Genomic DNA, 20760 nt, shown 5'->3' with positions numbered 1-20760 from the left:
TAGTGCTAGTGCTAGCCCCCGAATAACAGCGTTAAATCGAGCTCCAACACCGACGGTCAGATTAACGAGGCGATACCGATCAAAATTATCGATCACCAGCACTACGTGTTGGAATCACAGCACCGCTAGCTCCGCGGGAATTGCGCGACGAAAAAAGTGATTGCGCGTGATTACAGTCAAATATTAAAAGATGTAGCCAAAACTGCTTAGTTTTAGGGACATAGTGGGGAAGAAATATTAAAATGCCACAAATTTCATCCACTCCCCAAAATACAACTGTCTTAATTTTGCTCCCAGGCTCAGATTTATGAAGCCATGTCGAGAGTGTTCGTGTACGTTACGTGGGCGACCACTGCAGTAGCATAGACTTTGCACGTAAAACGTGCATCTATTACGGACGTTCTCGCACTGGTAACGCTAACACCAGCACCGAACTTGAAATGACGAAAATGTTAATCTCTAGGGGCTAGTGTTAGTCAATGGCGAAAAAGCACGTAAATCGCTAACACAATCGGCGGAGCTCGGTTCAGCAGACGACATTCAACACCGAGCCCAGCACCAGCAACCGGAAATACGTCATAATTTTGAGGTCAACTTCCAACACCGACGTGATTTCAAGTTCGGTTTTATCGCCGGTGCTAGTGCTGAGATAGCACTAGCACTAGCACTAGCACCGAACTTGAAATCACCCAATGTCGTCTGCTGAACCGAGCTCCGCCGTTTGTGTTAGCGATTTTTCTCCATTGACTAACACTAGCCCCTAGGGATTATCATTTTCGTCATTTCAAGTTCGGTGCTGGTGTTAGCGTTGCCGTGCGAGACTCATATTTACGTCCATAAGTAGTTGCACGTTTTACGTGCAAAGTCTATGCTAATGCAGTGGGTCGCCCACGTAACGTAAACGAACACCATCGACATGGCTTTATAAATTTGAGCCTATGAGCAAAATAAGGATAATTGTGTTTTGAAGAAGTGATGAAATTTGTGGCATTTTAATCCATCTTCCTTATTATATGTCTAAAACTAAGCAATTTTAGCTACATTTTTAAGTATTTGACTGTAATGACACGCCATCACTTTTTTCGTCGCGCAATTCCCGCGGAGCTCGCGGTGCTGCGATTCCAACACCTAGTGCTGGTGATCGATAATTTTGATCGGTATCGCCTCGTTAATCTGACCGTCGGTGTTGGAGCTCGATTTAACGCTGTTTAAAGGGACTGGGGATGAGTGTTGGAACCCAAGATGCAAAAGTGCTATTTCATGAAGTGAAACAGGCAAAAACAAGGACCAATGTCTATGAAAGGACTAAGCAATGAAAAAGAATCGATGAAAAATACGGCATTATGAAGATATCTATGATTTTTTGAAGAGCGTTACATGTAACGCTTGTCAAAATCACGGGGGGTCGGCTTAGAGGCTCTCCGTTCAAGTGTTGTTTTTGCCTCCCTCTTTTGTCCGATTTTGGCACAGCGTTAATGTATTGCCTTCTCCTCGGCGAAAAGCAAGCCCAAGATGTCGCCCCTATTGCGAGGCGAAACCCGGGTGCCTGTTCACTGGCTAGCGAGCGTTATCGGTGCATTTCCCGGGATCCGCCCGGCAGCTTGTAGCTGGCACGGGTCCGCTTGAACTCTGATCTGCTGGCTGCGTATAAATACCATCCACACTATTCGAAACAATGGAGCCGCAGGTGGAGAGCGAGAGATCTGTCTCCAAGAAGAGGAAGACCATGAAAACCAGTGACAGAGTATGGAGATGGTGACAGAAAAATAAAATGTAGAGTCCCAATTCCCCTCAAGACACTAGAAGATAAGGGGCTGAACGACAGAGATGTCATTTCACTTCGGCTGGATCGGTAATAAATTTGTGAAACTCGGAAGACCTCATAGTCATACTACTAGTTCAGTGTGAGTAGGACCTATAACAACTGTTACAGTGTTTAGTGTTGTTAGTGTAACATTAATTGATAGAGATGTCACTTAGAGGATCTACACACACTATTGGCCTACTATTTAGTAATACTGATAGTAGGCCTAGATTAGTAATTTTGTTAGGTGTCCTATGCCACACCCTAACATTTTTCTATTAACCAGTTAAACTAAAAGATATACTTGTAGGCCTATCAGAGTTTGCCTGAGATTTTTAATACTCACATATGTGGAGAAAGGCTACATGCAGATTCACAAAAAGGTGTATTCAGAATGCGATTGAGGTATGGTAGGTATCTTAGACCTATGTATTTTGAGACCCATAATTTAATGACATGAAAGTAGAATAGGGCAACATAATCCAGTATACGGTAAAATAGGAATTCGCGTATTATCTACATGCAAAACACTTTATTAGCGTGCCATTTCTTAATGTGAACAGCGATTTATGTGTAATTAATAGAGAAGCACATTTCAAAAAGGAGAAATGTTGAGCCAAATTTGGGATGTCATTCATAGGCAAAAAAATTTCCAGTTATGGTAACTACACTTGTATACACAGCCCAGTCGCTGTACGTACGTAGCGACAGGATTCGCACAGTGTACTTACAGCGTATGGTCGGGCTACAGCTATAATGGCAGAGAAAAAGGGCCTCAGACTAGGAGTGGTAGACGCTGTAAGTACGGTACGCTGTGCGAATCCTGTCGCTATGTACCTACGTACAGCAACTGGGCTGTGTATAGTTACCATAAGTTAACATGGAAATTTTTTTGCCTATGAATGACATCCCAAATTTGGCTCAACATTTCTCCTTTTTGAAATGTGCTTCTCTATTACACATAAATCGCTGTTCACAGTAAGAAATGGCACGCTATTTGTGTTTTGCATGTAAATACGCGAATTCCTATTTTACCGTATTCTGGATTATGTTGCCCTATTCTACCTTCATGTCAAATTATGGGTCTCAAAATGTCGAAATAAGAAAGTTACGACACTCATCAGAACTGACGTTTGTTACAAATTGGCGATAGGCGAGAAATCCGATTTTACGAAACGACACTGAATGAATGAAAGTGTCAGCGAATCTGGTAACTCTCGGTTTTTACAAAATACTTTGTGGAGACTCAACTGTGTATATGTTGTCATCACAGCTATGATCGGACCAAAAACGTGAATTCACATGTTTGGTAAGGTACCAGTACCTTGTTATTGTCTCCGGTACACATAACATTGCAAAAATGTTGATTGAAGTGTATCTATTGTGCGTACATACATAAGTGGCTAATGGCGTATATGCATTGTAGCGCAGTTCACTCGGTCTCTATAGTGTAGTGGTTAATGGTGTATGCTTTGTAGCACAGTAGGTGCTAATTGTTGAGAAAGGTCTGTCAGATATTATTGTGGGTATCTTTTGTAGAGCAACAGCCAGCATCGCATTCAAGGACCATCCTGACTAGGCAGCTCAGTGACAGCCCCTCTGGTCAGTTGAGACCAGCCCTCCCAGCTACCCAGCTTGATGAAGCCAGTGAAATTCCCTCTCGTCAGTTTTGACCAGCTACCCAGCTCGGTGAAGCCAGTGACATCCCCTCTCATCAATTGTAGAGGATTACATTACTCATCAGTGCATCTGCCCTTCTCTTTCAACCTGCAGATACCGTGTTCATTGTTGGCTATAGCACCTGAAGGTACGCAGCTCTGAAACAAAGAGACAGAATTCTTATTTATGAACACGGTATTGTGAACTTAATTCGATCAACTCGCCAACATGCCTGCGGTTAGCTGCCCCATACCCAACTGTGACTACACCACACCAGACCTTGACGCCGCCATCGTAGCTGCCCTCCTCACCGCCCACACTGCCATTCACACCTCTGGACAAGTTGCCAAGGTAGAGAAGGTTAAGAGGCCAACGGTTGCTGCTGCTGGTACCAGCGAGGAATGGAACTACTTCACGTCAAGGTGGTCCGACTATGTGGATGCCACCAAGATCACAGGGAAAGACAGGGTCGTACAGCTCCTTGAATGTTGCGATGAACCCCTCCGGAAGGACCTCACAAGAGCCGCTGGTGGCAGCCTCACCAACAAAGCTGAGGACGAGGTGCTGGCAGCCATCAAGAAGCTTGCGGTTCGTGAGGAGAACACCATGATTGCCCGTGTAACGCTCCACAACATGCGTCAAGATAGAGACGAGACAGTTCGCAGCTTCGGAGCTCGCCTACGAGGTCAGGCAGACATTTGCAAATTCATCATAGCCTGCCCCTCCTGTGGTGCAGATGTTAATTACACTGACACAATTATGCGGGATGTGCTAACCAGGGGAATCGCCGACTCTGAAATCCAACTCGATCTCCTAGGCGACAAAAAACAAGATATGGGCCTAGAAGAAGTCTTCCAGTTCATTGAAGCGAAAGAGGCCGGTAAACGCTCTGCCTCCTCACTCCTTGACTCGCACACGGTGGAAGCAGCCAGCAGTTCCTATAGGAAAGCAAAGCAGGCACATCCCAAGGAACGGCAAGAACTATGCGCCTACTGCGGAAAGAAGGGGCACGGACGGAGCGCTCCCACTCGAGTCCGCAAGTCGCAGTGCCCAGCATACGGACATAAATGCGGACACTGCGACAAGTTTCATCATGTCGAGGATGTCTGCCGCAGCAAAGGCAAGCCAAAGGTCCCACAGTCGCCCTCATTGGGCGAGCAGGAAGGGGCCATCTTTGACGCCCTGTGCACCATTCGCGATGTTGGACACCCACCCGGCCTCCCCATTGACCACCATGTATATGACGACATTTCCAAAGCATGGCACAGGAAGAGATCGAAACCTCAACCTTACCTCAACGTGACCGTGCAGGCTGTCCCAGGGGACTACCAAGCTCTCGGATTTAACCTCTCATCCCCCTCGCAAACCAGTGCCATCCCAGCCATGGCAGACACTGGGTGCCAGAGCTGCCTCGCCGGTCTGAAGGTCCTCCACCGCCTCGGGCTACGCCAGCAAGATCTCATTCCAGTTACCATGGAGATGCACACTGCAACTAATGGTGGCATTACGATCCTTGGTGCTGTTCCTCTACGCCTATCGGGCAGGAATCCCCTTGGCCACGTCGTCGAGTCTCGGCAACTGACTTACATCACAGACAATTCTAACAAGCTCTTCCTTAGCAAAGAGGCCTGCATCGATTTGGGGATCATCCCTGACAGCTTCCCCACTCTTGGCATGGCACCAGGTGCACCCCAATTGGACAAGGCCGCCACCCTTAAGGAGGCCCCCGAACGGATCGCCTGTACCTGCCCTCGACGCCAACTGCCCCCACCGCCTCCTACCGAACTGCCATTCCCTGCAACTGAGGCAAACCGGGTGAAGCTCCAACAATATCTCCTTGACTATTACCAGTCCAGCACATTCAACACGTGCGAGCATCAACCCCTGCCGCTCATGGACAGCCCCCCTATGAAATTGATGGTGGACCCAGATGCGGAGCCAGTCGCCCATCACACGCCTGTGCCAGTCCCGCTCCATTGGCGGGATGCCGTCAAGGCTGGCTTAGATCACGATGTACAGTTGGGTGTACTGGAACCCGTCCCCATTGGAGAGCCCGTTACCTGGTGCCACAGGATGGTGGTGTGTGCTAAGAAGGATGGTAAACCACGTCGAACAGTTGACCTCCAGGCTCTCAACGCACACGCTACCCGTGAAACACATCACACACCATCGCCCTTCATCCAGGCACGATCCGTTCCTCATGGCAAGAAAAAGACCGTACTTGATGCATGGAACGGTTATCACAGTGTCCCCTTATGTCCCGAGGACCGACACCTCACCACCTTCATTACTCCGTGGGGCAGGTACCGCTACAAGACAGCCCCTCAAGGGTATATTGCCTCTGGAGACGGATACACCAGGCGGTATGATGAGATTGTCTCCAGCATCCACAACAGGACGAAATGTGTCGACGACGTCCTCCTGTGGGCTGACACGCTGCGGGACAGTTTCTTCCAGGCTGTCGAATGGCTGGATATCTGCGGCCGCAATGGGATCACCCTCAATCCCAAGAAGTTCACATTTGGTGCAGATGTCGTGGAATTCGCTGGATTTGAGATTACTCCAGACAGTGTTCGCCCATGCCAGAAGTACTTACAGGCAATCCTTGACTTCCCTACGCCTACTGACATCACGGACGTGCGCTCCTGGTTTGGTCTCGTCAATCAAGTGTCCTATGCCTTCAGTATGGCTGAGAAGATGTTACCATTCCGTGAACTGTTGAAGCCTAAAACACCCTTCGTGTGGACTGCAGCCCTCCAGAGAGCATTCGACGAGTCCAAAGCTGCTATTGCCAGTGAGATTGAAGAAGGTGTGCGCATATTTGACCCAAGCAAACCCACCTGTCTTGCCACGGACTGGTCCAAGGATGGCATTGGCTTCTGGCTCCTGCAAAAACACTGCAGCTGCAACGACGTTGAACCCTTCTGCTGCAATTCGGGCTGGAAGATCACCCTCGTCGGCAGCAGGTTCACTCATGCCGCTGAGACACGCTATGCTCCAGTGGAAGGCGAAGCCCTTGCTGTCGCTGACGCCCTGGACAAGGCAAGATATTTTGTCTTGGGCTGTGAGGACCTCATCATAGCGGTTGATCATAAACCCCTCCTCAAGATCTTCGCAGACCGTGCCCTTCAGGACATCCCCAATCCCCGCCTGAGGAATTTGAAGGAGAAAACCCTGCGCTACAGGTTCCGCATGGTTCATATTCCCGGCGTCAGGCACCGTGCCACAGACTGTCTTTCTCGCCACCCAACTGGTGAACCTGAAAAACTGCACCTGCCTGACGACATTGCCACGATCGCATTGACCCCTGCCACGTTCCTGCATTCCGCAACCCTCATGACGGGTCTCCGCACCATGACCCCCCACGACAACTCTGTCGAGGTTTGCATGCTCTCCTCTGTCACATGTGCCCTGGAATCACTCCACTTGAAATCAGTCACGTGGGACAGGGTCCGTACTGCCACAGCCAGTGATGACAACATGCAGGCGCTCCTCAATGCTATCGAAGCTGGCATGCCGGAATTTCGTCATGAGCTCCCCACAACTATCCGGGAATACTTCCCTTTCCGTGATGCACTTTCTGCAGTTGATGGTATCATCCTCTACAAGGATCGCATTGTCATTCCACCATCTCTCCGGGAGGAAGTCCTGGCTCATCTGCATGCTGCACACCAAGGTGTCACCTCCATGACTGCCAGAGCGGAGTCCTCCGTCTTTTGGCCTGGGATCACTCCAGCCATCGCGGCCCTCCGTGCACAGTGTCACCAATGCAACAGGATTGCACCCTCCAACCCGAGCGCACCACCAACCCCTTACAAAAAAGAACCATGGCTTTACCATGGTAATACCATGGTATGGTAATGAACCATGGAAACCTGGTAATTTTGCCCTAGTAAAACCATGGTACATTACCATGGTATTACCATGGCAAAATACCATGGTATTACTGCTCTTACCATGTACCATGGTATATTACCATGGTATTACTGTGCTTACCAAATACCATGGTACCGGTACCATGGTACAATACCATGGTATTTCTGAGGTGAATTTACCATGTACTGTGGTGATTTGACCATGGTATTACCATGGTATTACCATCGTAAAATTACCATGATATTACAATTTGAAAAGAAAAATAATATTAATGATTGTGTATTTCCAACATGCAGTACTAGTATGTTACCTACTTGACATGGCCTCGAATCACATACACCTGTTTCTACACTATTGTACAAGATATACATCCTACTCTACACAAGTCTACCTATCTGTATACCTAGAGTATACTTCCTATTCCTAGATACATTGCTAGTGTATCAGTTCTTTATATATGGGCTGATATCTGAAAAGGTTTAAGGCATGGTTACTAACTACATGTCATACATAATATTAGTCCTATCAAAATATGAATATGCATTGTTATAACACAAGTTAAAATAGTTGGTAACAAAAGAGAAATTTCCCAACATACTTCAAAGTTTAAACCCAGACTATATACTTTGGGTTTTTATGTCTTCTTTCAATTTTCTCTCCTTTTGCATGTTAGATGCTCTCTCATGAATATTCATGAGCGATACAGAAACCAAGTCAAAACAAGGATCGTGCAACTTGAATCAACTTGTGTTACATTTTCCAGTTGGGTAGATGAGGTTTAAACTGCATGGGAAGAAGTCAGTTGTGTTCGTGGATATATTAGTACTAACCGGGTGTTTGCACTCACCCACACCCACACACACACAAGCACACACATACACACATACACGCATACACACATTCACACATATATACTAAATACAGGCTGTACATTTATTACATGAACGTACCGGTATAATATTTTGGGTCGTACTTGGAATTTGTATGAGATAACACACAATGTGAATTAGTTCCAAAACAAATGAACTGTTATATATAAAGAATTAATTAGTTTGCTTATTTTTAACGGGCCGGGCTTATTTGGCTATAAATGCTAAAATTTTTATTTTGGGAGGGAATTTTGCCTCACCCCCCCCCCCCCCCAAGATCTTGACCATTAGTATTACGATCGTTATAGCGAAATTTGGCACGTGTTACAACTACAGTGTAATCTACAAAATTATGTCTTATATGTCTTAAGAATTTTTTTTGATTGTCAATTTCTAATTTTAATTCATCAATTAATTATTTGTGCAAATTAGGCCCAACATCTTATTTTAGCCTAATTAAAAGCATTAAGAGTCTATTTCTTAATTATTTGTAAGTCTGTTTTTACATGTTTAAAGACTGTATGCATCACACATTAAAGGACTTCCAAAAGCCATTTTTTTAATGTATATGATTGCTTTTGGAGTTTCAAATGTATTTCTTTGTTTTTTAATTTTTTCCTTTGTGTTCTTATTGGAGATTCTCATTGACCACTTTTATACCATAATTAGCATAAGATCAATCAATCGCAGTGATTAATGTTACAGCAGTGATAGCTCCAGGGGGCCCCTTCTTTAATTTTTGATAAGATAAAAATAAATAAATAACAAGAAAACAAAATGAAAATGGGCGTGTGTGCCCCCTTTAATTCCGGAAGTGGCACCATGACAGATCCCTCCCCCCCCCCCCCATTTACGGAATTCCTGGATCCGCTCCGCTAAAGAATAGTCAGATTTTTCAAGAGTTTCTTTGTTGCTGTTTACAATCAATCTTTGCATCGATTTTTTTTTTTCAATCGGAGAAGGGACCGCACTTCACAAGCTTTGTCTTTTTAGTGGGTCCCTCCTTTTTTCATACAATGCATATTTCATTTATTTCACTTTTGTTACCTCAGCAACCATTGTATTGCACCCCTACTTTAGGTTTTCAATTATTGCTTTCTCTGTACAAATTACATGCATTATACTTTCATTGAAGAAAGCGAGATTTATGTTCACCAAATATATTATTTTGCTGTGGAAAAAACAACAATGAATTTGAAGTTGAACTTGAAAAAAAGTCAAAATGTCTCATAACAGGAAACGTCGAGGGTGGATTCCGCCCTTCCCTCTCCTGCCACGTCCCTTAGAGTTTAAGGGGTTTACCTTAAGAATCAGTTGATATATATTTTGATTTTTCCCATTTGTTGAAAGTATACTCATAATGGTCCAATAGTTTTGACTGTAATGTATTGGTACGTTTATAATCGTTTAAAAAGTGGAATCAACTGGTAAAACTGCCAGATTTGATGAACTGGTATGAACTTCCCCAGTCATGCCAGTTTGGTCCATTTATCCCGGCTTGGTTCTACTAACTGTTACGGCCTAAACTTTATCAAAGTGCATATGTAGGTTAAATCTGCATTGCTTTCAAGTTGAATAAATCTATCAGTTGTGTCAAGTCATTTGCAACAGGTATACAAGAGCCTGGTTCAAAAAAGCTGAATCTGCTGGAATCATGGAGTTGATGTTTTAGTATGCCAGTTTTTACTGGTAAATCTGCCAGTTGTGTCCAGTCGATTCGACCTGCACCAAATTGGTCCAATTTTTCGGGGTCATCCCACAAGTCATAAGGCCCACAAGCTCGACATTGCATCATGGGGCTTACGTTATTGTAAAAGTGTCGTGGGCCTTATAGTGTCGCAGTCATATGGGCCTTGTTCGCTAGGCGTCAAATTTATGGGTTGTTTGATTTGTTGGCTGTATGATTTGTGGGTGTTGAACTCGAATGTGCACTCATTGTTTCTACTAGAATCAACTGGTTGTTGTATGCCATTTCACACAATTTCTTTCAAGTGGATCATCTACTGAAAAATCTGCTTGTTGTGTCCAGTTGATCCCACTTTGTCAAAGGGCATACTTTGGTCTATCTCTTCCTACTGGAATCAACCAATAGGCTTTAATATTCCAGTTCACTCAATAGATCTATTTTTTTTAATCTGTCATTTTCATTAGAACAGTTCAACTGTTAGTGGTATGGCAGGGCCCTGTGGTATAGAGCAGTGGCAACAGTGGAGAGGCCTTATTATTATTATTATTATTATTATTATTATTATTATTATTATTATTATCATCATCATTATTATTATCACTAGTACTACTATGCTACTACTATTATGTGTGTTATTATTAACTCACTCATCACAGTTTGATCCATTTGTTCAAACTGGAGTCAGCTGTTTTCTCAGTGTACCAGTCCATTCCATCGCTTTCAAGTGGAATCAACTGGTAAATCTGCCAGTTGTGTCTTATAGTCAATTTCAATACAATTATTAAGGGCCCGTTTATGTCCAGCTGTATCTATACAGGAATCGGGTAGTTGATATTTCAGTATGACACTTTATTCCGTTTCTTGCAATTGGAATCCAGTGGTGAATCTGTAGGTTATGTCAATAAATTCTAATTGGTAGACAATTGCGCAGTTTATTTCATTTGTTTCAGTCTGTCAGTTGGAATGAAATGTTAGTTTGGAGTCAACTTGTCTAAGTGGAGTCAACTAGTGAATCTGCCAGTTGAGCGGCATGTTTTCCAGTTGGTACAAATAAAACTTCATAATAAATGATTTAGAGCCAGGCCATATATTCAGCTGGAATTGATTGGTGTTTTTCAGAGTGTGCCAGCTCATTCAATTTAGTGTCAGCTGGAATGGTGTGAGTTGGTATTAATTTTCATCTTTAACTGTATGGTAATTCACACCATGGTAATGTGAACGAGTATCGGCCTACTTCCAGTTTGCAACTATTTGAACAAGTTGGGTCAAACGGATAGCTATAATGGGACCATTTTTTCCTTGTGATACCAGTAGAGAATGTACCTTTTTTGTCATTATTTGACATTTAAAGGGAGTATACAATACTGGACGAGATGAGGATTCAGCTTGTAACGTTTTGCGAGATATTTAGAAACCACTCTTTGAAATGGTAAAGAGCAGAAGAGGACTCAAACGTTTATTTAATGAAAACAGGCTGAGAAATGACTGAGATATCTAAAAACAAATTAAAACAAAGAGCTCCTAGTGAAAGATGGGGCCTGTCAATTTCATTTTGATTTTTTTAAATTTTTTTTTGGGGGGGAGGGATTGGTAATCTCAGCCATTTCAAGACGAATTTTCTTCAAAACGTTGAATCCTTCTTGAAATTACAGCTGTACATGCTCTTTCATATTTCATAAGAGGTTTATCATCTGAATGAAAAAAAAAATTATAAATCTGAATCCTCATCTCAACCAGTACCTACTGTACAATCCCTTTCAGCTATAAGAATATCATAATTGATATTTTGTTGTTGAACCACGGTATCACCATGGGTATTTTTGTGTACCTTTAGAAATACAGAAGATAACATAAAGACTATGATTATATATGCTGCGGTACGATTAAAGACCCTGTGGTTGTAGTACATGGTATGATGGTTGTTATATGGTATCTCCATGGTTATTCTCCATGGTACAAGTAGGCCTAGTAGTGCCATAACCGTGCTATGGTATGATGGTTATTACATGGTATATCCATGGTTAATTAGTGCAGCAATACTGAGGAAATGCCCTATATACCATGGTTATTTTATGGTACAAGTGGTAATACCGTGGTGACGCCATGGTATGATGGCCATAACCCGGCATCACCATAGTTATTTTATTGTACCTGTATAGTTATACCAGGCAAATGCAGTAGATGGCATGGTTTTTCCATGGTACTGGTAGTAATACCATGGTAGTGCTATGGTATAAAAATTATAACATACTATTACTATGGTTATTTTGTGGCGCCTATGGTAAGACCATGGAAATACCATAGACTTCACGGTTATTCTATGGTATACGTATCAGTACCATGGTTGTGTCATGGTAATGCTAGTTTACCATGGTTTTTCTGTGGTATCACCATGCATCACCATGGTTTTTCTGTGGTACTCATAGTAATACCATCGATACCATCGTTGTACTATGGCAATTGAGGTTTTACCATGGTTTTTCTGTGATATCACCATGCATCACCATGGTTTTTCTGTGGTACTCGTAGCAATACCATCGATACCATGGTTTTACTATGGTAATTGAGGTTTTACCATGGTAATACCTTAAATTTCATGGTTATTTTTTGTAAGGGACTCCTCTGCTGTCTCCGGCCTACCCCTTCCAATGTGTCTGCGCAGACTACTTTCACTACAAAGGCTGCAACTACTTGGTCATTGTAGACCGCTACTCCAATTGGCCAATCGTTGAGCGATCCACTCAGGGAGCACCTGGACTCATTTCTTGCCTGCGACGGACATTCGCCACCTTTGGGATTCCAGACGAATTAGCATCAGATGGTGGACCTGAATTCACGGCAGTTACCACGCGCTGCTTCCTCAAGGACTGGGGTGTTCATCACAGACTTTCTTCTGTCGCATATCCACATAGCAACTGTCGGGCTGAGGTAGCCGTCAAATCTGTGAAGCGCCTTATCATGTCCAACACCAGCCCTACAGGTGCCCTGGACACTGACGCCTTCCAACGTGCCATGCTACAGTACCGAAACACGCCCGATAGGGACACCAAGTTGTCTCCGGCTATGTGTGTCTTTGGCCATGCCATCCAAGACTTCATCCCTGTTGCTCCTGGCAAATACTTACCGCACCAGGCATGGCGTGAAACCCTGGTAGCTCGGGAAGAGGCACTTCGCACCCGCCACATGAGAGATGCGGAACGTTGGGCTGAGCATACCAAACGACTCCTCCCCCTTGCTGTTGGAGACCATGTCCGGATTCAGAATCAGACAGGACCACATCCCCTTAAGTGGGACAGGACCGGGACTGTAGTTGAGGTCCGACAGTATGACCAATACGTCATTCGGGTTGACGGTTCTGGGAGGGTCACCCTCCGTAACAGGAAATTTCTTCGGAAGTATGTCCCTGTTCAACAGCGCCCACCCCCACTGACTATGGAGGTCGACATCTCTGCTCCTCACCGGCCAGCACCCATACCCCTCTCCAACCCTGCGAGATGCGTACCACCCTCACCACACCCAACCGGCGCTGCTGATGTTCCCCACTGCAACCCTGAACCAGTTCCCAGTGATCCTCCACTTCAGATGACAACCAGTGATGCTTCTCCTAGACGGCGTCATCTCCATACGGCCATCCCCCCTACTGCTGACTGCCCAGGGACGCCACGCGAGACACCTCCCACACCTCCTGACCTGGTTCCAGCTCCTGCACTCGTCGCTTCCCCCTCGCCTGGCACCCCTGCTGCACCCCGACGCTCTGCCCGTCGCACCAGACAGCCTGCTTGGCACGCGGATTACTCCATGTGATTTCAGCCATGCAGTTCCCTTGAAATTGTTGTGTTCCTGCGTTATAGTTGTGCTTACCAGCAGTTTTGGATTCTGAACATTGTTCTAACTTTGGTTTGTTTTTGCGTTCCTACGTTCAGCGTTGTTATTACGGATTTTACTCTTTTGCCTACGGAACTTTATGGACCTACATTTGTATTCCCAGCGTTATTATTACCACACCGCGGTATTACTGGATCAGTCTTTGTCACGTTTTGGACTCTTGACATTTTCTTCACGCCAAAGACTTGGGGGGAGATAGAGGATTACATTACTCATCAGTGCATCTGCCCTTCTCTTTCAACCTGCAGATACCGTGTTCATTGTTGGCTATAGCACCTGAAGGTACGCAGCTCTGAAACAAAGAGACAGAATTCTTATTTAAATTGAGACCAGCCCTCCTAGCTAACCAGCTTGATGAAGCCAGTGACATTCCCTCTCGTCAGTTTCGACCAGCTAGCGTATACCCGGCTTGGTGAAGCCAGTGATGTCCCCTCTCATCAGTCGAGACCAGCCCTCCCAGCTTGATGAAGCCAGTGACATCCCCTCTTGCCCATTGAGACCAGCCCTTCCGTTGGTACAAAAGGTTTGTACAAACTAACTTTAATTACCTGGTACTATTTTAATACACCTAGATCCAACAACTGTTTTGAACCTGCAAATGAAAGTTAATGTTGATATTTAGTACACAAAACATCAATAAATTGAATAGATAACTCTGTGTTCTCAAACGATGCTGTTCTTATTCTTGCTGTAATTTAACATATAACATTTTTTTTTTTAAACCCAAAGCTGTGGTAGTGGTTAATAAGATTATGGTTGTCTTGATCATTACTTTTAGGGTTACAAGTTACATAGTTTGTACATTGCAGCCACATATAGGCCTACTATATGATTGTATGTGGAATTATACAGACCCCCAAATCCCTTGCATGTGGCTGGATTGAAAGACATCATAGGCCCGATATGAGGTTGTATACACAACATATAAATAAATAGGGCCTACTTTGTAGATGGGTAATTCCATGAAGTTGGGGCAGTGTCCATGTATGTAGCATCGTGATATTGACAAAATACATGTCAGCATAACTCAATATCAATTATGCTATACATTTATTGTTTGTAGGCTTTACATTTGCATTGAGGCCACACATTTTCCTGGAAATTTTGTGCCATTCAGACTCAATTTTAATGAAGTTATTAAACAATATGTAACACTGTGTCCTGGAGCATCGTGACGTGTCCACGTAGCATCGTGATATTTTAAAATTTGGTCCAAAGAGACAAATTATGGCAATGAGCTTGACCAAAATTTGATGCAATATGCATATTTACAAGGTATGAATAAGATAGCTAAATATCTCAAATTTCCTGTACACAGTTTCAATTTTAAAAGAAAATTACAAAATGTATCACGATGCTATGCGGTGTCCTTTTTTTGTGTAAAACTGTGGAAAGGAGAGTTAAGATATTTAGCTATCTGACTAATCTAGTAATTATGCATATTATATCAAATTTTGGTCAAGCTAATTGCCTTAATTTGTCTTTTAGGACCAAATGTTTACTATCACGATGCTACATGGACACGTCACGATGCTACAGGACACCATTACATATCGTTTTAATAATTTCATCAAAATTGAGTCGGAATGGCACAAAATTTCCAGGAAAATGTATGGTCTCAATACAACTGCAAAGCCTATAAACAATACATGTATAGCATAATTAGTATTGAGTTATGCTAAAATGTCACACTTCGTGCCCCAACTTCACAGAATTACCCAGATGCACAATGAGAGGCTGAGGTCATCCCGACGTCATGTGCAGTGTCAACTCATCAAAAATTTGGCTAGGGTCTCTGTAGGTCTTATTTTCCTTTTTGCTATTTAAGTTCTACAGTAGACAGTCTATTTCTAACATATTTCATGGAGTTTTCTCTGTTGCATGTATGTGAGCACTACAAGATAAAGCTACCTGGTAGACTCTACACTGAAATACATGGGATAGCAAGTTCTGTGACTAAATTTACAGATTGGTGAAGAACTAACGGGACTATCCTAATTGTAAGTCCGTGTTAATGCCTTTCATTGTGTCTGATATACAGATGAACTCCAGTCCAGATGCCCCTGTGAAATGGAAAAAGGACAAGTTCATGAATGCCGTTGCCTTCTCCAATTAGTTGTGGAGGAAAATGCTACTCTGAGGAAAGGACTTGGGTCAAATTGAAGTGGATCAAAACCTGGTGAGAGTGCTGACAGATATTGATTTTATCAGAGCCTGGGCAGATGTAAGGAGATAACAGGTTACTGTAAAAGTGGATATTTTAGCGCACTAATTTTTTGCGGTCGGCGGGGTAAGAAGAGCTTCGCATGTTTATAGTTCCGCGGAATCAAGACATCAACTACTTGAACAAATGGCGAGCAAAAATATTCGCATGCTTTTATTTTCGCGCTAGTTTCGGCTTACGCGAAATGCGTGAAAATTTCAACTAACACCGCAAGAAATTTCCACTTTTACAGTAGATGATGAAGACGTCCCTTTGGCATGCATATTAGGGAATTTTTATGTAAATATCATAAATAAAATGAGCTATTTTCATTGGACTTTCAGCATATAACATAATTGCTTTCATCAGTACTAAACTTGTCATTGCTTGAATGATAGTCTTTAAAGAGAATATTTACTATGTGTATTACTGAATAGTTAATTGAGTCTATATGAGTAGTAAAATAATTTTTCATTGTAAATGTGTAGTAGTTACTTTATTACCAACATTCAGTCATTAGATGAGAGATCAATAGAATGTGCTTGTTGGCCTCTATTGCAGTGGAACAGCTAGCATCACATCCAAGTGCCATCACAGATATCCAGGTTGTTGAAGCCAGTGACACCCCCTCTCGCCAAATAAGACTGCCTCTTCTAGGCTACGCAGCTCGGTGAGACCTGTGACATCCATCTCGCCAGTGGAAACCAGCCCTCTCTGCCACCAAGCTCAGTGAATCCAGTGACATCCCCTCTCATCAATCAGAACCAGCCCTCCCAACTACTTAGCTCCATGAAGCCAGTGACATCCCCTCTCATGTTCTTCTTTGTGGCTGGCAAATGTTTGAAAACTGAACTTGGATGACTTCAATATCATAATTATGTTGAGTGCATCCAAGTGATGGCAATGATAATAGCTCTGACACCAGTTCTTCCTGTAGGCCTACTGTCAATTTATGCCTTCATTGTGTATTATAGCAAAAGACATGTTAGTAATGAAAAAGCTGCACCTTTGTACCAGGATTGTTGGGGATTCTGATAAATGCGCATTGAACATGAATAACATCAATTCCAATCATAGACTACATTCATGTGATGGCAGTGATAACTGATATGACACTACATTTATATCTCTGAACTCTCTATTTCTGTCTTTCCTGTGAGATAACAACAAACATGTTAGTACTCAAATGTGTGAATCAGAATGAAACAGTGAATTGATTGCCTGGAAAATTTGTTCTTGCCCCATGTAGCAAGTAGGGAAAATAAATCCTGTAAACTCCTAAACTGCATGTGCGTTAAACTGTTACTGGAAACTGAAAGGGCTGCAATATCCAGGCACAAAGTGTTTTGTCCTTTTTTAGCTCACCTGAGCCGAAGGCTCAAGTGAGCTATTGCGATCGCTCTTCGTCCGGCGTCCGTCGTGCGTAAACTTTTTACATTTTCATCTTCTTCTCGAGAACCCCATGACCGATTTTCACCAAACTTGGCAGGTAGCATCCCTAGGGGGATAGGATCTCAATTTGTTCAAATGGGCACCATGGCCCACCTGGGGGGCCCCAGGGGGGCCCAAACACCCTAAAATTAAGGAATCTTTAAAAATCTTCTTCTCTAGAACCAGAAGTGATAGGGCTTAATTGATACTATGAGTAAGTACATTGATGACTGTAGTTTCAAGTTTGTTCATGGGGGAATCAGGGGTGCCCCCCTTGGGACCCAGGGGAGGGGGGTGGGGAGGAGTCCTAATGGGGCCTAAATTGTACATTTTCATCTTCACTTTGAGATCGCCATATCTGATTTTCACCAAACTTGGTAGGTAGCATCCCTAGGGGGATAGGATCTCAATTTGTTCAAATGGGCACCATTGCCCACCTGGGGGTCCCTAGGGGGCCAAACCCCCTAAAATTAAGGAACCTTTAAAAATCGTCTCTAGAACCAGAAATGATAGGGCTTAGATGATACTATGAGTTAGTACATTGATGACTGTAGTTTCAAGTTTTTTTCATGGGGTTGGCGGATTCATTCCCCCCCCCCCCCCCCACGCCCTTAGGACCCAGGAGAGGGCTGGGGAGAAGTCCAACACTTGTAATGGAGCCTGAATTGTACATGTTCATCTTCTTCTTGAAAACCTCAAGATGAATTTTGACCAAACTTAGCAGGTAGCATCCCTAGGGGGATAGAATCTCAATTCCTTCAAATGGGCACCATGTCCCTCTTGGGGGCCCCCTAGGGGGCCCACCCCCCCCCCCCCCCCCACATTGAGGAATATTTAAAATCTTCTGCTCTAGAACCAGAAATGATAAAGCAAAGTTAATACCATGAGTTTGAACATTGATGACTTTAGTTCCAAGTTTGTTAATTGCAGATTCAGATCCAGGACTGCCTGCCCCCTCCCCCCCCCCCCTACCCCCCCCCCCCCCCGAGTTGAGGGGGGGGGGGGGGAGGGATCCATATGCAGACCTACAGTTTCCAATGTTCTCAGGTAAGAGTGTGCAAGAATGCATGGAAGGTGAAATTGCGATACTCGGGTGAGCGCGTGACCCGCGGGTCTCTTGTTTTTCATTTGGTCTTTTTTCCCCCTGTGTTTCCCAGGTGTTTCAGAGGTGAAAAACTACAATTACTCCGTTACGATAAAATATTGCATCAGTGTTTTAAAGTGAACTTAAGCAGGGCTGTCATGCACAACAGTGTACATCACTGAAGGGCCTTTCACACATTTCATTATTGCTCTAACTATTATTATTATTACTACTACTACTATTGTTGTTGCTAATTTTTTATTACTATCATCATCTTCATAATGATTATTATCCTCATCATTTATGTGATCACTGATATCATGCCATGTGTTACATTCAAGTGGCACAGCAGGTCCTACACAGTAGCATTGTCCATCAGCATTTTGGAAGACACTTTTTCAGCACAAAATTTTGTGATAACTCTATCAAATCACATTATTATGAGGACAATATTTTTGTGGTAAATGGAGTTTGTGCCCTTGTAATATTCATTGCATCTATATTTTGTGGCCAAAAAAAAAAAAAAATATGAATTTTGATAAACAAATGTGTTGGAAGTGCTTCAAACAAGATGTTCAGTTTTCATTCACATAGATATAAAAATACATTGTAATATACATTTTGGTAGGTCCCTACATGATGTTCTGATATAATTGTATATGCTCAAACCCTAAACCAATTGTGTTTTGACAATGCAATATGTAGAAGGTCTCCACACTGAAATAGTATAGTGTTCTTTGTACTTGAAGTCATTAACCCTGTGACATTGATTCTTGGACTTTCACTTCAATATTTTTTCCCTGCAAATGTACAAGTTATTTGAAAGTGGTTGCATTTGTAAGGTTCTTTTAATTTACATGTTATAGTATTATTATCATAATTGTTCAATATGATAGGAGTATAATGTGTAGATGCCCAAATTGACTAATGACAGAATGCTGAGCAGTTTCTTTTTTCTTTTTTTTTCTGCAAATGATTACCTTACCTGTGTCAATTGGCAATCTTTGCTTTACAATTATTTCTATTATGACATTTTATATTCAAAAGATATAGGCCTACATGCAAGTAGCCAGCACACATTTGTTATCTCTACATTGTATATCACATCACATTACTGTGAGAGCAGTTTCTAAATACATGTAGCACATTTGCAATTAGAACCTGTGCTCATGATGCAACACCAAATGCAAATATACATGCAAAGATAAAAGAAAATGTAAGGTCAGTGTACCCTGGTACACACAACTTCTAATGTGGGTCCCATGTACACATGCAATTTATATGTGCACATGAAATTTGTATTTATGCATGGTAGTATAACGTAAGTGTAGGGATTTATTTTGAACCTTTTATTATAAGTGTATCCCCCCTTCTTTTATTACAGGTACCACCCCTCTACACATAAATACGTCAACCCACACATACAGTAGTACCGGTATTCACATCCACATGCATCCACACACCCCACCTACAATTGTATCACAGACACACCACATATCACATGACATTTTCCACTCTTTCACTTCTCACCCATTGTTCCCTGTAATACTGAAATCATGCCTAAATCACCCAAGCCTGCACATCATTTACATATTATTATGAATATTTAGTTTTAACCTTTGTTTCTTTATTTGCATGTTTTGTTATGTTGATTTTGTGTATGCATATTTATGTAACAACCCACATTTACATGTAAACCCATGCCAAATTATGTGAAGAATAAACTGGCTACAAGTTAGTTAGCCAGGGGACTCCTTCCAAGTAACACATGTGTGCTGCCCTAGTTTGCTTTTAGTGTGATGAGTGCTAGAGAGCTAAGTGAACCCTAGCCCTACATAAGTAATGTGTTAGATTTAAATTCACTGAAATATCACAACAAGATATTACCTGTGTATACAGGCCTAATTGTTAAGCGTCAATTTACCAATGAGAAAAAAATGTGTTCTGATGATAAAAACCCAATCAGGGTTCTAGATAAAACTGAGTGAATGTTGTTGACCTATGTGGAAATAATTGACTTGAACAGATTATTCCTTGTGTCTTGATTTTCTCCTTGTATAGGTGAACAAGACATTGCATCATGCATGGTTGCATTGTACATACGATAAATAAGAAAATGTATAAGATAGCCTCAGAAATTGTTGGATTGGTTATTAGACTATTACAGGTGTCACATTATTCAGTCTAGAAGACTGAAAATGATCTGATTCCCAACATTTTTGTGTGTATCTGTGAAATAATTCCAATTAACCCTATTTATAC

General features: G+C 42.8%; 1 protein-coding gene and 1 long non-coding RNA gene across 2 annotated transcripts; both read left to right on the top strand.

Annotated features, from left to right (window-relative positions):
* The first annotated feature begins 3691 nt into the window (after positions 1-3691).
* LOC139712580 (uncharacterized) lies at positions 3692-13699 on the top strand. Its single transcript, XM_071624389.1, has 2 exons — positions 3692-7214; positions 12510-13699. Exons 1-2 carry the CDS (start codon positions 3692-3694, stop codon positions 13697-13699), a joined length of 4713 nt encoding a protein of 1570 aa, XP_071480490.1.
* A 408-nt stretch (positions 13700-14107) lies between these two features.
* On the top strand, positions 14108-17104 carry LOC139712565 (uncharacterized). The gene is made up of 3 exons (XR_011709573.1): positions 14108-14303; positions 15822-15959; positions 16545-17104. It is a non-coding gene; the product is annotated as an uncharacterized lncRNA (long non-coding RNA).
* The last annotated feature ends 3656 nt before the right edge of the window (positions 17105-20760 follow it).

The sequence above is a fragment of the Diadema antillarum genome, unplaced genomic scaffold, assembly GCF_040938485.1.
Source record: "Diadema antillarum isolate AM-2024a unplaced genomic scaffold, OU_Dant_1.0 seq00001823_RagTag, whole genome shotgun sequence".
NCBI lineage: Eukaryota > Metazoa > Echinodermata > Echinoidea > Diadematoida > Diadematidae > Diadema > Diadema antillarum.
The sequence above is the reverse complement of the archived record's forward strand: the minus strand, read 5'-3'. Positions and strand labels throughout refer to the sequence as shown.

What these genes read in the sequence shown, in the direction of transcription:
- LOC139712580 (XM_071624389.1), top strand. Translation starts at nt 3,692, where the DNA reads ATGCCTGCGGTTAGCTGCCCCATACCCAACTGTGACTACACCACACCA. An exon ending in TCCAGCCATCGCGGCCCTCC is followed by an intron (nt 7,215 to 12,509) that starts GTGCACAGTGTC and finishes ATTTTTTGTAAG; the next exon opens with GGACTCCTCTGCTGTCTCCG.